This window comes from Betta splendens, chromosome 22 (genome assembly GCF_900634795.4).
Source record: "Betta splendens chromosome 22, fBetSpl5.4, whole genome shotgun sequence".
Taxonomy (NCBI): Eukaryota; Metazoa; Chordata; class Actinopteri; order Anabantiformes; family Osphronemidae; genus Betta; species Betta splendens.
Genome location: NC_040900.2, coordinates 8,736,206 through 8,756,318, shown reverse-complemented (window position 1 = coordinate 8,756,318; position 20,113 = coordinate 8,736,206). Strand labels below are relative to the sequence as shown.

The following is a 20,113-nucleotide window of genomic DNA, read 5'->3' as shown; positions in this document are numbered from 1 at the left end:
TTCCCGGACCCACGCTGTGTGTTTGCACTTCTCTTCCCCGAACAGCTCTGAGCGCTTCACAGTTTGTTTTGATTTTTTTTTTTTTAACTCCACTTATCACTGTGCAGTCGATGGACATTTCAATTTCCCTCTCTGTGGAAACATCCACACAGTGAGCAGTAGTGATTATGAAGCCAAACCCCCACAGGAAGTCACTAATTACATTATCATACTTTATCATTTGCCAACACTCCTCACAGTTAGTGTTGTGTAAACTGTGCACACAACTTTGCTATAGCTTATGTTTTACATACATATATTGTTCATTAAGGTTTATTAGAGTCTGACCAAACGTCTGCCAGCTTGGTTTAGTTTCAACCCACAAACCATTATATTTGCAGCCCTGAACACAACCACCAACAGTTCAGCATCCTGCTCATACGACGGACAGTCATGTGGTGAAGACGTTTATTGCTGTAAAAGGAAGCTGTGATCAATAATTCAGTTTATGACCGCGAGTTACATCACGTCAAACGTTGCCACTGATTATGCACGGTTACGCTACTGCCCCGATTTCCAGCTCTTCTGCTGTCTCATCTCGGTGATGCGAGGACAGCATGAAGTCACGTTCACAGCTTATCTGGAGGCTGGGAGAATTCAGACAACTCAAAAACACGAGACGGCAGAAATTATACAAAAAGATCCACGAGTGTCAAAGGTTCATATGCAGCCGTAATAGCTTGGTGTCCATTAAACAAGGGAGGGGGGGGATTCGAGCGTGGGATGTTTTCCCATCAGCTGATCGACGATGAGTCTTTATCGGAAGACGCTTTTATTGGAGGTTGAACGCTTGAATCGCTCAGAACGGGTGCTCCGACACGAATATCGTCAGACGGATGATGGAGCTGCCTCGGAAGTTGATGACGTTGTTGACGGTGACCATCTCCAGGTCCAGCACCAGCTTCTTGGGGCCCTTGATGGGCCTGGTCAGGACCAGCGTGGCGCTCACGTTGCTGGTTTGCTGTCAGACAGAGGAGACGGAGACAGGGGAGGAACGTGAGGAACAACTTTAAAGGAAGGTGTTTGTGTTTGACCACACGTTCTTGCTGCTGGGTGGTTTTATGGAGACGTCTGCCGCCACCTACTGGCCACAAAGTGTAGCGACGGCTCAAAAGTTTAGGTGTAGGTCGTTTTTCACATATCCAAAGAGAAGAAATGACAGAGGGTCTGGGACCAAAGCATCTCCATCGTCACCGAACGCTCAGAGCAAACCCATGTTCCTCGAGTGTTTTCCAAAATCCACCCGACTGCATCAGCTCTTATTAAACCGCCAATGCAGTGTTTTCATATTTGTGTCATGCAATAACAGGATGAGTCCAGACCTCAGTAATATGAACCACGATCACACGGAACCAAATCAGGGCTTTGGCAGCGTTTCGGGTAACTAAGCTCTCACAGCTGCAGCGGTTCTGCTCTGCACTGACCACTCGGTGTGTTTAATGACTGTAATGCAATTTCCTGGTGTTTGTAGTTGGAGGGGTTGCAGTTTACACGCGTGCTCCCTTCTCACGCCTCCTGCCCGCGGACCCTCTGCCCCGTGTTGCGGCGGTGCTCACCCTCATGTAAAACTCTCGGCCCTCGTTGCCGGACTTGATCTGGAAGATGTAGAAGACGCCGGGGTAGCGCGTGGTGGCCTGCATCTGGAAGATGTCTGTCGGCACACTGCGCCCCGACGACAAGTCCATGTGTCGGTACAGAATGGTGAAGGGCTTGTCCCTGCAGGCAGGGTTCTCAGCTGCACACATGCACTGACTGCGGAGGACCACGCGCACACACACACACACACACACACACACACACACACACACACACACACACACACACACACACACACACACAAACACACACACACAAGCATGTGTTAGACAAAACAACAAAAGGTGCATTCAGGATCTGCAACAGTGGGAATCACTCACTTGTCACTAACTTCAACGTAATGACGGGAACACTGTAAAGGATCCAGGCATGTATACCCTCCCTGGAAATTGAAACACACTTGTGCTGTTGTACACGTGTTGTTACCAGTGTCACATTCATTGAAATCTTTGAAATCAAACACACAACAATCAGAGTCAGTGAGAACATCGTCATCATCATCAAAAGACAATTAAAAAGCACGATAAGAATGGACAAATGCAAAGCTAGACTTTCATTAACAGATGGAAAAATGTTCAAACAAAACAGATCACAGGGATAAAATCATCACCGTGGACTTCAGAACTTTACCTTCACAACTCCTGCCGTCCTCGTACACGTAGTATCCAGGCGGACAGATGCAGGAGAAAGACCCGGCCGTGTTCACGCATCTGTACTGACACAGAAACTCCGAGAAGCTACACTCATCCAAGTCTGCAGGAAAGAAGACGCACGATGAAAGATTCGCCTGCGCTCGTGCACCACAAGGTCAAAGGTCAAAAATCCCACAACTGAGCAACTGTGCCGTCAACACAGTGACGCCTTCGCACCGATGCACGACGTGCCGTCCGACGCCAGCTCGAACCCCTCCTCGCAGCTGCACATGAAGGAGCCGTAGGTGTTGAAGCAGCTGTGGCTGCAGGGCTTCTCGTCGCACTCGTCCACATCTGGGGGGAGAGAGAGCGCAGCGGTTCACAGAACTGCGAGGCAGCGGTCAGCGCGTCCGCGGCGGCCGGTCAGTACCTTCACAGGTTCTGCTGTCTGGGTTAAGCACAAAGCCGGGGTTGCAGGAGCAGGAGTAAGAGCCAGGCACGTTGGCACACAGCTGTTGGCAGTAACCATAGCGACATTCATCAATATCTGGTCCAATAGAAAGAGAGGAGATCATAAACATATGCACATATATAGAGTGGGTTCAACAAGCTGTGTTATTAGGCAGAGACACAGGGAAAGAGGCATATTTGCCACATTAGGCAACAGAGTTCTGACGAAATAAGACCCTGATTTACTGATTACAGTAATTACAGCAGCATTTAGGTTGAATGAGTGTCACTGGTGGTGCCGGGCCATTACTGCTAATCATGTGTAATCGGCTTCAGCGCCGCGTTACATTCGTCCAAGTAGAAAACCTATTTAGGGATCGTCGGGGAGAAGCTGCCTCATCATCACCAGAAAGGAGCCCGATTAACGGCCCTCTCACCCTCTCACCCACTCACCCTGACACTGGCCCCCGATCAGCCAGTAGCCCTCGGTGCAGGAGCAGGTGTAGCCGCCGGACGTGTTGATGCACACCTGCGTGGGGTTGCAGTGGTGGGAGTTGGTCTCGCACTCGTCGATGTCTGCAGCCGAGCAGAGGAGGTGGCGTTAGGGTCACGAATTATCGGTCGGACTCACAGTTCAGACGTCTGATTCTCATTGACCCACTTGATAACCTGGTTTTCAACACCCTGTGTTTGAAATACTCTGAATGCAACGCTTGACATTTCAGCGCGTTATCAGCTTTCTGCTGTTTTCGCACCAGCGATTTCTCCGATAGCCGCCTGAATTCTACCGACGCCCCGGAGCAGGTCCGCGCCGCATCATAATGGCCACATTTCCTTATGAGGATATGACAAATCACGCTCTGTTTATGGTTCTCAGACTATGAAGTCACCGGTCTCTAGAAAACTGCTGGGGGAAGTAGGTGGGAGTCTGGCTTTTTGTTTGCACAGGCAGCTCCGTGAGCGATAACGTCTGTCGGTGGGACCGCTGCCCTTTGTGCCAGTTTGGACCGCCGGCCCTTCACACGGGTGGAGTAGACCCGGAGCCCTGGGCCGCCGGCCAACAGCTACACAGGCCGGCACCTGCTTGCATTTACCCGTCAGGACCTCTTTGGAAGGCCTTCAGCTGCAGCCCATGTGTAACACACACACACACACACACACACACACACACACACACACACACACACACACACACACACACACACACACACACACACACACACACACACACACACACACAGGAGCGTTTCATTTCAGTGCCTTATATAGACCGTTTCATGAGCTGCCACAAGCTCCGGCTTGCTGCTGACAATCCCGATCAGTTTCAACGCAGCCGTGACGGACGGGGTACGTTAGAAATGCCCAAAAGTCGACCGTGAGCTGGAAAATGAGGAAAACCTGAACAGTTGCAAGATTCCTAACACCAAATTTGTACACAGAACGATTCCGACCAATATTCAGCAGCTCTAAATGGAGTAAGTTACGCTTGTTGTGATTTTGCTGCGTTCGAACCTGAATGAGCACATGAGGCATTTATTATGGCAGGTTGAGCAATATTACACAAAGGCCTATTTTCATTTTAGCCCCTTTTTGAGTTCAGCAGATGGGTTTCAAAAGCCCACAAGGGGACAGAGGAGCAGGAGAGCAGGGAAATCCCTAAAACAGGAGGTAAAACACCGGAGGAGAGAGAGTGTCTGGATCTGGATCTGAGCGTTTCATGAGGCAAATGACACATGGTGGCAGTAAGAGCTCTGAGTAGGACTGATCTCAGACGTCCTGCAAATATAAAGCCCCCAAACAGAGCGGTGATGGAGCCCAGTGCCATTAACCGTTAGACTAAACTGAGTCTGTGGTTGGAGGAAGTCACCGTCTGCAGCCGCATCAATCAACAGGCCATTACCTCAGCGCGCAGAGAGGCCTTCAGGGCCACTCGGAATCGCCGCGCTCGGCCCCACAGAGGCTGGCCTGTTCTACGCGTGACCTCATCTCTGGCACCACGGCCGCGCCGTTTACCCAGACGAGCCCGACGGGCTCTCGGGCTCCGTCTGAGGAGGCAGTGAACGCCTTCCACTCAGTACAGGGTCACGGCTGATTTATCCAAAATGACAGGAAAACACCACCAAATCCCTCCGACAAGGCGACTTTCAGCAGAGACTCCCTGGGGCACTCACTTGGCCAATTACTTATGTCAAGCTGTGTTTCGAGCAGCCGCCTCGTCTTCAATTGTCATGTTTATGTCTTAATTCTTTGTCTGGCAGCTGGAATCCGGCGCAACAAGCCGACGCTGACTGTGACGCGTTGGAGGCCTGTGGGTTCTGCCTCTGTCCTTTATGATAAAAAGACGAGTGCAGATGTTGGGACGGCCTTTTTCCAAAACAGTGACATCTTTCAACCAGAGACTCTGTAGAATCAATTTTCCAGGGCATGACAGACACAAACTCACCATTGCAGGTGCCATCCGCCGCCAGAGCGTATCCCAGAAGGCACTGCGCGGTGCTGACCACCCTGGGGTAGCTGGGCTCCACGGATCTGGGAGGCTCTGGGAGGAAGGTGTCCGATACGCCCGCGGAGGAGTCCGGGTAGAGCGGCTGCGGCGGCGCCGGGAGCTCCGGGCGGTAGGGCTGGTTGTACATGGCCCTCGGGATGCACAGGTAGCCTCCGTTCTGGTTCACGCAGCGCATGTCTCCCCGGCAGGCGTCCGGCAGGGTCCGGCACTCGTCCACATCTGGAACACACATCTGGGCACTGATGAGGGCATCCGGGAAACCTGCGCGACACGCGGCGTGTCCGAACAGAGCGGCGTCGCTCACCTATGCACTGCCTGGACCTGCGGTCGTAGTCGAAGCCTTGTGTGCACGTCTGCGGGGAGAGGATGAGCGGAAGTGACCACAGACCACGTCTTTACGCACCGATAAGGCCGTGAAGTGCAACAGCGCGAACGCAGGCTCGGAAAAAGCGGCTGCGTCGTTACCTGTCCGTGTCCGGGCTGGATGCGAAGCAGAATGAACACCAGGGCTGCCAACATCCTGAAGAGAGGAGACTTAGCGTTAAAATCATCTACAAGAACCAGGAACGTCGTGCAATTCAGCTACGCGCTCATTCAAAGAAAAGCCCAAGGTTGCTGCGTAAAGCTAAAAAAACAGGCTCACTCACCTCGCAGAAGCACAGAACCTGACGGCACGTACATCAAAAAGCATATTTGATGGTTTCTATTGAGCTCTCGTTTTAGACGACCCGTGAATCCTGCCCAGTCCCCCGCACCTCTACCGCTCACCGCCCCCCGACTGCGCGCCTTTACGCGAGAGCCGACGCCAGGTGTGCATGAACCGCTGTCTGGTCGAGCTGGAGCGTCGGCGCATTGACCGAAATGTTGGAGGAATGGCTTTTCGAGCGGGCTGTTCTGTTCCGGCCCCGCTCCGACGGTCCTACCAAAATCCACAGACCCCCCCACCCTCCTCCTCCTCTCACAACAGCTGGATTCAATCAGCGAGAGCCCGCCTCCATTCAGCCAGAGCGCACGGAGACCGCGGCCTGCGGAGCTGCAGAGGGGTCAGGACAGAACCAGCACAGCGGGTGTCTGTCCCCTGAACGTCACACCCAGTCCAACCAAACTGCACACACGCTGCAGTTTGCAGATGTGCAAACCACATCTGGTTCGAATGCCTGCACAGAGGAGGAACAATGAGAGACTAAACAACAGCAAAGGGTCAAAAACGCCTTTATTTGACTGCAAATTCCAAATTCGGTCAACACTCTTTCAGTCGAATCCAAAATCCCACTGCTGTTCTATCAACCCTGTAACATCCCTTCTGCAGCTCGGTGCAAAGCTGCCGTACACCAGCCGTCCCTGCACACTGCGAAAATCCGGGTTAAAGCCGTCACCCACCGTGGGATCAGCAGCAGCAACCAGCACCGGTCACTGGATCCGCACAGCGGGGCGATCTTCAGCCAAAGGCCACGGGCTACGTTTAACCTGGTGATTTGTAGAGTGTGGTCAAGTAGATCCTTTTCTTTAAATATGCAGTTTTTACATTTTGCAAATATATATTTTCATATTAACCATTTACAACATATTCTAATTAGCAAAAATATAGGCACTTGACTTCCAGACCTTCAATAGTGCCTATGCAGAGAAAAAAAACACAGCCCGTTTACATACACACATATATAATTAACTATATAACAGTATTTACTCAAAGGAGCAGACTCAGGCTTCTGATAAACCACAGTCGGCAGTTACAGCCGTAATAACACCGCTTGTTGCATATCACTGTCTGGATGCCTGGAAAAAAAACAAGATTTGGCAAAAGTGTCCTTATGGTTTTAACAGATGTACTGAAGCACATAAATTTCTATTCAGCCTGGAGTCGTCTGGGTTCTTAGGTAGGTTCTGGATCAGGAAAGGCTGAGCGTGTTGTTGAAACAAGAGACCTTCAACGAAAGTTAAAGGATGCAAAGTGAGGTTCCGGGGTTTTCTCCCGGAAAGCGAAGGGCTCAGTCGAGTCAGGCCACAAACAGTGATGAGCGGAGATGAAAGTGTGAGAAGTGACTCGTCTCAGTGATCGACAATTTTTAAATCTTATTGCAAGCAGACGCGCTTCGTTAAACTTTTTCCAACCTGCAGCTCATTTATTAAACGAAAAATGGGAAAACATATCTTCTGTGTAAAGGGAGAGTCTCTTGCATAGAGCAATAATTGCAAGTACAACTTCTAAAAATATATTTTGTTTCATCCCCCTGACGAACACAGGGATCATCTTTGTTAAATATCAGACCTTTGACTTTGAAGGAACTAGAGGAGCAGCAGAGAGAAGACCTGCTCTAACATCGCGGTCCGTGTAGTGTAGAGGTCGAGTAACGGCTCGGGTTACTGCTTTAGCAGGTCTTTGAGCACGGCTCCGGCACTGGCCTCAGCGGAGACCGGCACCGGCGTGAACGTGGGCAGCGCGTCCGAGATGGGCTTCATCAGCAGGTGGCCTCCAGCGCCGCCGGAGCCGGAACCCGCCAGCAGCGGCACGGCCGCGGAGCGTGGGGCCAGGAAGGGGTTGGAGTCTCCGGGTCTCCTGCCGGCTGCCGCCACAGTGAGGGAAACGTATACGTTAAAGGCATTGGCGTTGGAGGAGAATGAAACCACCACCACCACCACTGACAGCCATGTACCTGCGGCCGGGCCAGAACCCGCGCCGGTGGCCCGTCTAGGGGGCGGAGCGCTCAGAGGCTTAATGTCGTGGACTGGAAGCCTCGGGGCGGGGAGCGAAGGAGTCGACTCCATCTCCAGGAACTTCACGAACATCTCTGAGAACGACTGGAACAAAGGCAGAATGCTGTGAGGCGCTGAAACGGGGGGGCGGGCCGTGTTGGGGGCGACAGGTCTTACAATGTTGAGCCCTTGGCCACTGGTGGGCCTCTGCGGCGTGCTGGGGACACTCTGAGCTCCTCGGCCTCGCAGCCAGCTCGACATCCAACCGGTGACGCCGTGCTGTCCGTCCTCCGCTAACATCTGCGGACGGGAGGTAGACGGAGATCACGAGAGGCCGTAAATCACAGCTCGACGTTTTATGACCAGACGAGTCAGAACCTTCAGACAGTTAAAGAGAGTGAATAGCCAAGTCTGGTCCCGTTGCTGCGCGTTCGGCCTCTTTCTGAAGAGCAAACCTACTTCTGTTGGATTATTTCAGCTTTTAATTGGGCTGTTTTTTTCTGCCTGCCACCGCTTCCTGGAAACTTCATCGCGTGGACCCACTCGCTGGTTACAGTCATCAGACAGCCCATATTCCATAAGGAAACATGTGGCTTATCATTCACCGTCATCCACACTCTCTAATCATCAGCCTCGCTCGTCTTGCAGGATGTGACTAAATACTGTACACGCTTCGTGTGGACCCGAGCTCTGGGCCGAGAGGCGGCAGCTCCACCGAGGCACATTCTGAAAACACAGCTGGTTTTGTGGAACTCTTAGCTGCTGTAAACACGAGCAGAGTGGAAAATTTAAACAGCATAACAGGAGATGAGGGAGAGAGATGAAAAAGAAAAGAGCGGGAGCGAAGGGACCTCCAGCACAATAAAAATGGCTCTTCTGAGGAGGCTGTAATCGCATTTGCCCCTGTATCTGTTTTCCTGTAAGAGTGTTGGGTAACGCACTTCGGAATGGCTGGACGGAGTCCCACAGGGCCCCCGCCAAAGCATCTGCATAAGGAAATGCTTTCGGTTTGAGGGCCGAGCACGCAGAGGATTGTTCAGGGGCTGCTGGAGTTAAAACTACTGGAACTGTTCACGCTCTCTGCTCAAACGTTGTAAGCTGAAAAAAGGGCTCCATTGTCTTAAAGTGAAGCACTTACATACTAGAAGCATCGGTTAAATGCGCAACAGCGTATTGTTCCCAAAAGAGTTGGCAACGTGACAGCACCGACATGAATTACAGCTCTGCGAGTTTCCCTTCTCATTAAGATCACACTCCAGCTGGCTTCACTTACTTCTATAGGCTCATCGTGGCTTTTATCATCTCCAAGTCAGCCAGTCGGAAAATTGTTCATTAACAATTCTTATTTATTTGAAAATGACACACGATGAAGCGAGCGCTAGTAGTTGCTTTACATTAATAGAGGTTTTAATAAAGCTAAAACGTTCCTGCAGCTTGACGGACAGACGGCCTGCGAAGGAGCAGATGCAGCTCTCCAATACACAGGACAAGTATGCGAGTGTTGCGACACAGCGGATCCCAGCACAGGCTGGACTTTTATTTTCTCCAGCCTGCCGTTGTGTCATCCACCCCCAGTATGACACAATGACACACATACTGCTGCCTGCTGTAACGAGTGAACGCCGGATACCTTCTCCACGTCTTCTCGGCTGAGTCCCAGCACACTTCCCATGAGCCTCAGCACATCGGCGCGTTTGGGTTTGGGCGTGTGGAAGTAGCCCAAGTACAGGTTACGCATCAGGACTCTGGAGAAAGAACCCGGTCAGTAAGAAGCAAACCGCGGTCGTGTTTCAGAGAATGAGGAGGATATGGTTTCATCCAAGCTGAACCCACTTGTCTATCTTCCCCTCTGTGCTGTTCAGGAGGTTCATCAGTTTCTTCTGTGCCTCCTCCAACATCTCCTGTCTCACGTCCACTGCAACAAACAGAGCAAAGAGATGGTTTTAATCTTCCGAAGGAACAAAGGCCCAGTTTGTGCCTTGCAGGTATCAGCATTATATTCAGATCACAGAGCAAAGCATCTAATCTAATGAACGTTATAAACACTCACAGCTGTTATGAGGAACCAACGATCAAAATCTGAATGAAATGAAACAATATTTTGGCCACTTCTTAACAAAGATCATGTTTTTCCATTCTCTAAAAAAACACTATAAAATATAAGAAAGAAACATCAGACATAATAATGAGTTGATTTACATTACTTGATTTAAGGAATGGGACATGAAATGTGTGGCCGCCATATTGGAAAAACGGGGTATAAATATTTATTATGCAATCGAAAAGGAAAATACATTTTCCTTCCAGATGGCTGATGCAATGTTCATTTAAGGCAAAAGATTTCAAAAGTCTTAAACAAGCATAAAGCCACTATGCAGCAGACCGTATATAAATATCATATATATAATAATTAGATATTAACTGCTGCCTAAATCTAATGGTCATTACAGGAGAGGCATAAACTGTGGCCCATTCTCACACTCACGCTATTAATAGATGTGATGCACATCTTCCATAGGGAGCTGATTTGTAAAGCAAACACGCAGTCAGTATCAAGTTTAAACACTGAACTTCAGTGAAAGTGGATAGAAAGTGAAAGCGTCGGAGAGTTATCCCTGAGGTAATTACCCTATCTGACAGAGATAAGAATGAAATCCGCTGAGTGTGACATAATGCTGGAGAATAACCAGTTTCAAATTCCAAATCCAAAAGGGGTCAGAGCTGCTCTTATTATTTCTGCCATGTGGCCTGTGATAACGACGCTAAAATAGAATTACGAGGCTGGGGAAGTAAAAAGAGTCAGCAAAGGTCACGGATTCCATCCTTAAATCCATCCGTATCTTAAATCCATCTTCTAAAGCACTGCTCATGTTAGGATGTTTGCTTTATTATGAGCTCAGACATAAACTTGATTCCAGCCATTCCCGTTCGTAGTGGAGTTAGAGTTAAATGTGTGCAGACATGTCATGGAGACACTCCAGCAGCCTCACCTTGTTTTTTCAGCTCCTCCATTTGCTCCTCCTTCAGATCGAGCTGGTCGGTGAGCCGAGACGCCGAATCGAGAGCCGCGTTGGCCTCGTCGAGATTCATCTGACGGGCAAACGCACAGGTGTCACAGAGTGAGTGTGTGTGTGTGTGTGTGTGTGTGTGTGTGTGTGTGTGTGTGCGCGCACGTGTGTGCAGGGCAAAACCCCAGCACCGACTGCTGTTTACCTGGAGGGCAGATGCTTGGTCCTCCAGCTGCTGAGCTCTTCTTCTCCACTCGTCCTTCTCCCTCCTGAGCTTCTCGAGCTCTGCCGAGTACATGGCTTTCTCCTCTGAGCAGTAATATTATCACCATCGTTAGGTTAGTACCATGCTGCATGATGATGATTTCTATCTATGGTTTAGAGTGCGCTGCCAACTTGCCTTGCTGGAACTGCTCTAGCACCATCTGCAGGTTGGAGAGCGACACTGCGTACTGCTGGACCTGCTCCTGCGAGGTCCGGAGCTGAGCCAGGGCGCCGTCCCGCTGCCTCACGGCGCCGCTCAGCTGCTCCTGCAGGGACTCCACCTGCATGCTGGCCTGCTGGCTGCAGAAACAGGAGCGCTGTCGGTTTGGCCACGCCGCCGGAGGAGTGGAACGTTTGGGGGGAGCCCGCGCTCCTCGGAGCTCACCTGGCGTTCTCCACGGCGCTCGACGACGTCGCCAGCCTCTCGTCCAGCGTCGCCACCCTCCTGCGGAGCTCCGTCTCCCGGTCCTCGGCGGCGAGCGCCTCCCTCGTGTAGGAGTCCTCGATCTCCAGGAGGTGGTTGCGCAGCCGTTGCAGCTCCAGGTTGAGGCGCTGCTCTTTATCTCTCGTGTGCTGCAGCTGTGGAGAAAGACGCGTGGTCATGAATCTGAAAGTCTGGGTTCGAGCAGTCGTGTCCTGCAGGGGGCGCCGCCTTCCTACCTCGGCCTGCACTGCCGTTGTCTCCATTTGCTTCTGTTTGAGCGCCATCATCACCTGATCCCTCTCGTGCTGGAAGGCCACAGCTTTCTCCTGCATGGACTTCAGCTCATTGAGGAGCTGATTCAGCTCACCGGACTTCCCCTGCAACACGCAAGCCACGAATCTCAATAAGCGGAGAAGAATCACATTTACCGCAAACTAAAGAGCGAACGTGGAGCCGACCTGCTCTTTGTCCTTCAGCATCCTCTCCACGGTCGCAGACTTCTCGCTCATGGCGCTCAGCTCGAACTCCTTCTCCCGCAGCAGGAGGGAAACCTGCATGTTGGTTTCCTGCAGCGCCCTGAACTCCGACTCCTTCTCCCGCGAGCGAGCGGCCACCAGCTCGTTCTCCTCCTTCAGCTGCTTCGCGTCCATCTCCAGGATGAGCGTGCGCTCCTTCAAGTTGGTCACGGCCTGCTTCAGCACCTCGTTGTCATTGTCGCGGTTGCGCAGCGCCTCGCTGACCTGGACCAGCTGGTCCCCTTTGGTTTTGATCAACAAGTCCTTTTCCTTCACGGACCTCTGCAGGGCGTCCAGCCGCTCCCGCGTCTGCCGGACCTCCTCGACTGTGCTCCTCTGCTCGCTCTCGGAGGCCGACGCTGAATCCGACAGCCGGTGGTTGACCTCCTGAAGCGTCCGGATCGTGTTCTCCCTCTCAGCTATAAGCGCTTGCAACCGTGCGAGTTCTCCCTGAAGCTTGGCCTCGTTTCCTGTTAATGTCTGCTGGCTTGTTACATCGGCGGTGACCGTGACGCTAGCCTGAGCCGGCGCCGCTTCAGGAGGCTGCGTCACGCAGTCCAGTTTCCCCAGCAGGGCATCTTTGGTGGAGCTGAGCTCGGTGATGGTCTGCTGGACCTGAGCGAGCTCCTGACTCAGGCTTCCCAGCCGCCTCTCCTTCTGCTCGTAGCTCTGGATCAGCCGAGCGTAGTCCACCGACAGCTTGGAGCTGCAGTCGCTGTCGGCCGACACCTGGCCCTGCAGCGTGACCAGCTCCTCGTGCAGCTGAGCCGACTCGTGCTGCATGTTCTTGACGGTGGTGATGACCTGCTGCTTCCACTCCTCCATCTTCTTCACCTGCTGCTTCAGCGTGTCCCGCTCGTGCAGCAGCTCTTCGAACTGGTTGCTGCTAACGCCCCCGGAGCTGGCGCTGGACTCTCCTCCTGAGGTCTGGAGGACCGTCACCAGGGTTTGGCACTTCTGTGTTAAAGCATCGATCTCGATGTCCTTCTCCCTGATGATGCGAGACAGGTTCTGGATGGTCTCCTTGAACATCTCCTGGTTTCCTGAGGGGTCTTTCATGTAGAGGCGCTGGTTCTCCTGTTGAAGCTTCACCAAGGCCGCCTCCTTCCCTGCCATGATGTCCATGAGGCGGTGCTGGTCGGAGCGGAGCTGGCTGTTCTCCCGGGTCTTCTCGTTGAGCACGGCCAGCACCTGCTCTCTCTCCACGGCGTACGCCTGCAGCTGCTGCTGCAGGAACAGGACGTCCTGGCTGTGTCCCCCGCCTGCGCCCATGGAGACTCTGGCGTGAAGGGCCTGGATTTCCATATCCTTCTGCAGGATCACCTGGGAAAGTTTAGCCACTTCATCCCGAGACACCACCAGCTGGTCAAGCTGCCGGGCCAGCGAGAGGTTCTTCTCGTTAAGCTGGCTGATCTCGGACTCCTTCTCTTTGATGCCCCTCACCAGTCTCTCTATGTCGACCTTGGACAGGTCGTGCTTCTCGTTGCCATTCTCCTGGTTCAGATTCTGCGTCTTGTCCTCCTGCAGAATGACCTCTCCCTGCACGGGCGGCGAGTCGGCGCGGCCGCGACTCTCGCCAAGCTCGTCCACAGTCTGCTGGAGCCGTGCGATCTCCTCCTCCCTGGCCTGGATGAGCCTGTCGTAGTTGAGAGCCGTCTGCCGATGGCGAGAATGCGCCTGCTCCAGCTCGCTCTGCTGAGCCTGAAGGGACTGCTGCGACAGAAGGAGCGAGGCCTGCTGCTCCTCCAAGGTTCTCCTCAGAGTCTGGACCTCCTCCTCCAGAGTCTTCCCGGAGGACTTGAGCTGGGTAATCTCCGTCTCCAGCTCTGTGATTATATCCAGAGTCCTGGGCTCAGCCAGAGGTTGCGGCCGGGTCTGCTGATCCCTGAGGCGGTCGATCTCCTCTTTTAAATGGCTGTTCTCCTCCTTCATCCCTCCCAGCTGTTTATCCTTCTCCTCCAGCGCCTGTCTGACAGCCTCAGCTTCTTTGGTGGCAGCTGAGAGCTTATCATCCATCTCCGTCTGCAGATCAGCAGCGTTTTGCTTCAGAGTGTCCATGAACGCGTCCTTCTCCTGCAGCAGATCCGTCAGCTGCTTCTGCCCTGCAACTGTGATGGAAAGCATCTCGTTGGTGTCCCTATGGTCTGACGCCAGCTGCTCTATGTCTCGCTTCAACTGAGCGATCTCTAAGTCCTTGTCCTGGTTGAGCTTGACGGCGCGCTCGTGCTCCATCTGTAAGGCAGAGGCGTCCATGGACCGGGCTCGGGTCAAACCCTCGAGCGTCTGCTGGTACTGCCTGGCCTGTTCGGCCAGCGTCCTCTCGGCCTGCCTCAACTCCCCATCCAACTGATTCTTCTCCAGTTTAAGGGCTTCGATGCGCGTGTCCTTCTCTCGTACTGTCCTGTTCAGCGCCGCCTGGCTTTCCTTCATGTGCACGGTGAGTTCTTCCACTTTGCCCAGAGCCTGCTCACACCCTGCCTTCAGCTTCTTGTTCTCCACCTTCAACTCGTAGTCCTCAGACTGCACCTTCTCCCGAGAGCTTCTCAGCTCGTTCAGCTCTCTCCGGAGATCTGACAGCTCGCTCTCCTTCCCCGCCAGCTCTATTCCAGCACCGAATGCTTCACCTCCGGCCTCCCGTGCACAATCCAGCTCCGCGTTGGCAGAAGACAGTTGCTCCTCTCTCTCCAGCATCAACTTCCTCAGCTCAGTGATTTCCCTACATGACTCCCTGCTCTGCTCCTGTGCACGTGCCAGTTTGTCCTTTAGATCATTCACAGTTCTCTCCAGCTGCTGTTTGGTCATGTGAAGGTCATTCAGAGTGAAAGCACTTTGGCTCATTTTGTCTTTCTGGCTTTCGAGCTCTTGCTCCAGTTTCCTCTTCTGGTCTTTGGCTGTGCTGAGCTCTGCGCTCAGCCTTGTCAGCTCTGCCTCAGCCTCCTTCAGTTGTCCCGAGAGCTGCTCCTTCACCAAGATCATGTGCTAAAAATAGAATTAGGAAATAAATAAGTAATCAACAGCAGCAGTCAGGAACTTATAGTGTTGTGTCATACAGACATCTAAAGAGTGCCAGACCTGTGTTGCCTCTTGGTTTTGCCCGTCCAACTCTTCCAGCTCACAGATCAAGGTGTCTCGTTCCTTCTCAGCATCTCTCAGGGCTTTTTCTCTTCTTTCCAACTCTATCTTAAGACCCTCCACCGACTCGGATTCTCCAAACCCGTCTCCGTCTTTGCCAACTATTTGCTCCTCTGCAATTTTTAGTTTTTCTTCTAATTTAAACTATAGGAAAAAATTATGTTTAAAAATCACATTAAAACAGCAGGCCTTAGGAAAAGAAGAGAAACAAACCTTCTCTTGCTCCAGGACTTCTTTTTCTTCCCTTAACGAATCAATAATAGTGTTTAGCTCCAAGATATCTGCATGCTCAACCTCTTCGTTTGGTTCCAGCTGGATTAGAAAAATAATGAAAACAAACAAACATGTACCTCTACAAGCAGTAGTTCACGATGTGTAGTCAACATACATTAATGATAAACTCACCCCTGTCTGGTTTTTCAATCGCTCTATTTCTGTTTCTGCAGCTAGAAAGAATTTAAACAGTGTATGATTTATTGATGATTTGTTTGGGTTTATTAAAAAATAAATTGCACAAGTTTCTGTCTCACCTGTAAGGTTAGCTCTTAACATCTGGATCTCGAGGTCTAGCTGGGCTTTTTGCATGGCCTTCTCCTCCTGCTCCTGCACTCGCGTCTGGAGCTCGGCCACAGACGCCTGCAGCCGCGTGTAGTTCTGCAGCAGCCCCGCGTTTTCCTCCTGGACGTCCGCCCGCTCCCTCTGCGTCTCCTCCAGGCTGGCGGACAGCTCGGCCAGCCGCTTCTCCCGCTGCTCTGCCGCTTCCTGCAGGGAGCGAATGGTTTTCTGGAGTTCAGAGCTGGTTTGCCCACCACCTAGAGGAAAGGATGAGGAACCAATTTAAAATACTGAAATGTTGCAAAATATTTCTATTCAAATGCATTTGACATATCTAGAACATCCATACAGTACAAATCCCTTAAGGCTAAGGAAGCAAAACGAAGCTAACCACTCTGAATCTGGTCTTCCAATTCCTCTATCCTCTCCTCATACTCGGCGAGCTCCTCTCTGTGCCGCCGGGTGATATCGGCCAGTTTCTGCCGCTGCGCGTCCTGCAGGGCTGCCAGTTCATGCTGGTGCTCATCCACCTCGCGACTCATATCCTCCCGCAGCCCCTGACCCAGAACAGCAATATCAGCGATTTAGGAGTCTGGGAAACCTTACATTACAATAGAACCTACTACTATGAGTACTGAGCTCCTGTTAGGAATGACAGGAAACTATAATACCTTAATGGTCCTATGAAGCTTCACAGTCTCACCATGATCACCATTTCCAGCTCCTGCTGCTGTTGATGCCTGAAGTGAAAGATGTGTGACAGCAGTGATATAAATACTTTGCATTTGAACATACTCTAATTTGAAATCGGTTGTTCAGAATGTTTTTTACATCTTATAATCACTACCTGGGACATTCGCCTCCAGTGGGCGAGCTCTGCCTCTAGCCGCGTGACTTCAGTCGACAGCCTGTTGATCTCTTGCTGCGACCAGATAACGTCGCTGAGATCCACCTCGTCGCCATGGAAGCCCTGGTGAGATGCTGAGGGGCGGGACAGGAAGGAGGAAGCAGAAGAGGAGGTAGTGACGGAGGAAGCAGTGGTGACGGGGAGCAGTGCTGGGCCGGCGGAGGCCGACTGGGCCGAATGCTGCAGCTTCTGGACCTCTTCCTGGAGGCCACTCTGCCGAGCTTTAAGGTGACTGATCTCCACCTGCGAACACATTGGACCATTTTACTACTGCACGATTCAAAGGTTGTAACGATAAAAACAAATGTACGTACATCTTTTTGTTGCAGAACAGTTCTATATTCTGCAGACTGGCGTTTATTTTGAATCTCTGATGCCTCAAGCTTCTCTTCTAGCTCTGAATAAAGCTTTCTTAATCGGTCATACTGGAACAAAGACAGAAACAGAGGAGGTCAGTAACAAGCTCAGGTGACGTTAATCAAGAGAAAATTAATCTGCAACAAATCTGACAAAAAATCACATCATTTTTAAGCAACAATGGGGAACATCGCCAATATTTCTGTGGTAGGTAACTGTGGACTTGTGTCTGTGTAGTCTGCATTTGGCTCAACATAGAATCTAACCTCAGATTTCTGTGTGACAAATGCAGCCTGGACTTCAGCCAACTTGGAATTAGACATGTGCAGTTCAGTAGCAGCATCTGTAAAGGTTAAATGGAATAAACAGCATTTAGAAACATTATTAGAAGATAACAAAAAAATTATTACATTTACTGTACAAGTCAATATAATAACAACAAGCTGGAATTCAATGAAACTATAATCAAAGCGCACATCTATCACCTCAGAAGAACATTATTTATATGATCACTTCATCATTCAAACAGACACAGATCTACTTAACTTTGCTCACATGACAACCGTGTGGACAACAGTTCTCAAGATCTTGTTTTGACTATGTGATCTTTAACAGCTGGCACCGCTAAGCTAACACATTCACTCCTATACAAACTGAGCTGAGAGACACACAAAAGGAAACAGTGTTCGCAGTGCTGTTTTTTTTTTTTTTTTTAAACCGATGGGTTTACTGGACTGTAACTGAATCCCAGCTGAACCTTCCTGATAAGAACTCATACTTCTAGGTTTTTGCCTGGAGGAGTGAGTTGGAGATCAGTGGTCAAAGTTCTCCTTGCGTCAGTGCTTATCACTTGTCTCGTGTTTCTTTGTGATGATACTTTGGATTTCATCGAAAATATATATATATATGTTAAATTTCAGATACAAGATCCATAAATTGTTGCTTCATAAAATGCAGAGCTTATGAGTGCAGCTCTGCCTTAATGCTGGAAACTAAACAATGAATAATCTATGTACACATCCGTGTGCTGCCTGAAGGACTGCTGGCAATCGACTGGGCAGTGACTGCGTTGACTGAGAATGTCAGTAAGGTGACAACAAGAGAGTCGATAGTGTTTTATGCTTGTCAAAGCCAAGTATTGTGTCTGTGCCCTGTGGATTATCTGTCACTAAACTGTACAGAAAAACACTGGAAGTCTGCTGTGTAGAGCTGAAAGAAGGGTTTCGTAGTTTAACCTGTAATTACGACACTCAATTCTGTTGGTTTAGACCAAAGCCGCACAAACGGGAACTGTCCTCCTTTTTTGCACATGAAACTGTGCCTGAGATTGAACAGTGAGATTACTTGGGAAATCATTTAAAGCTGTTACACAGTGAATCTAAGCAAAGAAAGGTTTCCACAGTTTAAGAGAGTTTTGATGTACATTGGTGCTGATGAAACTAGAATGAATGTCAGACATGGATTTACTGTCAAGACATCAGCTGTTTCATGTAATATTTATATGGACATTTGTAATTACACTATTTTTCTAAAAATATTTATAATCCAATTCAAGGCATGATCAGAATGCCTCCTTTAAGAGATATTCTAGGTTTAGTGGACCCAGACACAGACTTGTCATCTAGCCTAGGATTGATTGCCTTGGTGTGACCCAGGAGGAGCTGTTGCTCACTGTACCCTAAAACAAGCAAAGAGAACTATTTATCCAGCCACTGTTGGTCGACGTCATTGGTTCTGCACAGACATAGAAACAGGGACTCACCTCCTACTTCTTCCACTCCTTCCAGCAGCATGTCCTTGGTGAAGTTAGATATCTGGCCAGTGAAAGACGACAGGCTTCCGCCGACCTGGCCCAGCGACTGGCCGAGGCCGGAGCCCAGTCCCCCCAGCCACGACGACATGGTCAGGGGCTAGGAACCAAACCAAAACAAAGCAAAGCAGGGCGGAGGGGGCGAGGGGGGCTAGCTTAGCTTCGGTTGAGGAGCAAACGCGTCGACCATCGAGCTCACGCATAAACGCTGAACCACAGCACACACGCGAGCAACTGGAAAATCCACTTTAACCTCGGGAAACGAAGTGGTTTCCCAGAGTGACAGCCGCGCAGCTACCACATTCCTCGTCTAATAACAGCTGATCGCTTGGCTGAGCGAAATGTTCAAGACGAGCGGCGAACCGCTGCGCGAGACCCCGCAGTTCGTCCGTTAACGGCTCGAGCCGCGGCTCCGGGTCAAGTCCGTGTCCTCAGCGGCGAGGTCACTTCGCGTTTTCGCCAGTTTATACAACGCGACGTCCACAAAGTGCCACCTCAACTGCAGCCATTATCGGCTCGGCAGCAGCGACGATGGCTGTCAGCTTTGACGTGGACACGAAGCACGGCAGCGGTGCATTGTGGGATATTGGAGGACCAACAAATCCACGGTGCGTTCAAAAGCTGCAGTGAGAATCAGGAAAAAGCAAAAGTTTGAACCTGACATTGTTTAATGTATTAAACAATATAAATCTTCTCACAGTCGTCGTAGGTATCTAATGAAACACTTTAAAGAAGTGTGTTTGATATAGCATGACCTTCTCTAGGACAAGACAAAAAGGAGCTCACATTGCACATTACATTTATTGTTAAGACTCAATACAAGTATCATGTATCAAGAGTTAATGTTTTATTGATTCCTTGAAAGCTAAAAAATAAACAAAATAAATTAGTTATCTCCACATACCAAAGCATCAACCATCACATTATATTAGATATCATATTCTGCTTAGTGTATTATCGTAACAGGATGCACAATGCTTTTCTCACTGTATATGAATATTCAGAATTATAATACATTTCAGTAGATTTTTTTAAATTATTTAATGTTACACTCAATTTAATGTTATTTTTAAAAATCAAAATGTTTTTATTTTCAGCAAAGATTCTTAGTCATTCAGAAGTTGTCTGGAAGTTGAGTCATGGCATCTGGACTTGTTGCTTCTGGGTCCAAACATATTGCTGCCTATCCAGGTAGCTTTATAAATCTGTTCTTACACTTCTTCC

The 20,113-nt window shown here is 50.4% G+C and overlaps 2 protein-coding genes across 3 annotated transcripts; both read right to left on the bottom strand.

Annotated features, from left to right (window-relative positions):
* Positions 1–433: 433 nt before the first annotated feature.
* On the bottom strand, positions 434–6,278 carry fbln5 (fibulin 5). Its single transcript, XM_029138861.3, has 11 exons — positions 5,871–6,278; positions 5,689–5,743; positions 5,528–5,576; positions 5,161–5,442; positions 3,171–3,293; positions 2,698–2,814; positions 2,505–2,621; positions 2,266–2,388; positions 1,956–2,082; positions 1,596–1,791; positions 434–1,000 (listed from the first exon to the last, which is right to left on the bottom strand). Exons 1-11 carry the CDS (start codon positions 5,912–5,914, stop codon positions 839–841), a joined length of 1,395 nt encoding a protein of 464 aa, XP_028994694.1. The 5' UTR covers positions 5,915–6,278; the 3' UTR covers positions 434–838.
* A 141-nt stretch (positions 6,279–6,419) lies between these two features.
* trip11 (thyroid hormone receptor interactor 11) lies at positions 6,420–19,465 on the bottom strand. 2 transcript variants are annotated; one of them, XM_029138820.3, is made up of 21 exons: positions 18,842–19,464; positions 17,346–17,422; positions 17,037–17,147; positions 16,663–16,965; positions 16,487–16,555; positions 16,207–16,372; positions 15,791–16,072; positions 15,666–15,706; positions 15,474–15,572; positions 15,201–15,404; positions 12,072–15,107; positions 11,850–11,990; positions 11,575–11,768; positions 11,326–11,489; positions 11,131–11,234; positions 10,908–11,007; positions 9,751–9,832; positions 9,548–9,662; positions 8,095–8,217; positions 7,878–8,022; positions 6,420–7,787 (listed from the first exon to the last, which is right to left on the bottom strand). In XM_029138820.3, exons 1-21 carry the CDS (start codon positions 18,978–18,980, stop codon positions 7,585–7,587), a joined length of 5,898 nt encoding a protein of 1,965 aa, XP_028994653.1. In that variant the 5' UTR covers positions 18,981–19,464; the 3' UTR covers positions 6,420–7,584. The 2 variants fall into 2 exon arrangements, with proteins under 2 accessions (XP_028994653.1, XP_028994652.1); XM_029138819.3 differs by having other exon boundaries at positions 6,420–8,022; positions 18,842–19,465.
* Between the last annotated feature and the right edge of the window lie 648 nt (positions 19,466–20,113).

Coding starts and splice junctions, on each gene's coding strand:
- fbln5 (XM_029138861.3), bottom strand. CDS start 5,914: ATGCTTTTTGATGTACGTGCCGTCAGGTTCTGTGCTTCTGCGAG. Junction 5,443..5,527: donor CAGGTCCAGGCAGTGCATAG/GTGAGCGACGCC, acceptor TGTGTGTTCCAG/ATGTGGACGAGTGCCGGACC. Junction 2,622..2,697: donor AGACAGCAGAACCTGTGAAG/GTACTGACCGGC, acceptor CTCTCCCCCCAG/ATGTGGACGAGTGCGACGAG.
- trip11 (XM_029138819.3), bottom strand. CDS start 18,980: ATGTCGTCGTGGCTGGGGGGACTGGGCTCCGGCCTCGGCCAGTCGCTG. Junction 11,991..12,071: donor TGCTGAAGGACAAAGAGCAG/GTCGGCTCCACG, acceptor TGCGTGTTGCAG/GGGAAGTCCGGTGAGCTGAA. Junction 11,235..11,325: donor GCTAGAGCAGTTCCAGCAAG/GCAAGTTGGCAG, acceptor ATTACTGCTCAG/AGGAGAAAGCCATGTACTCG.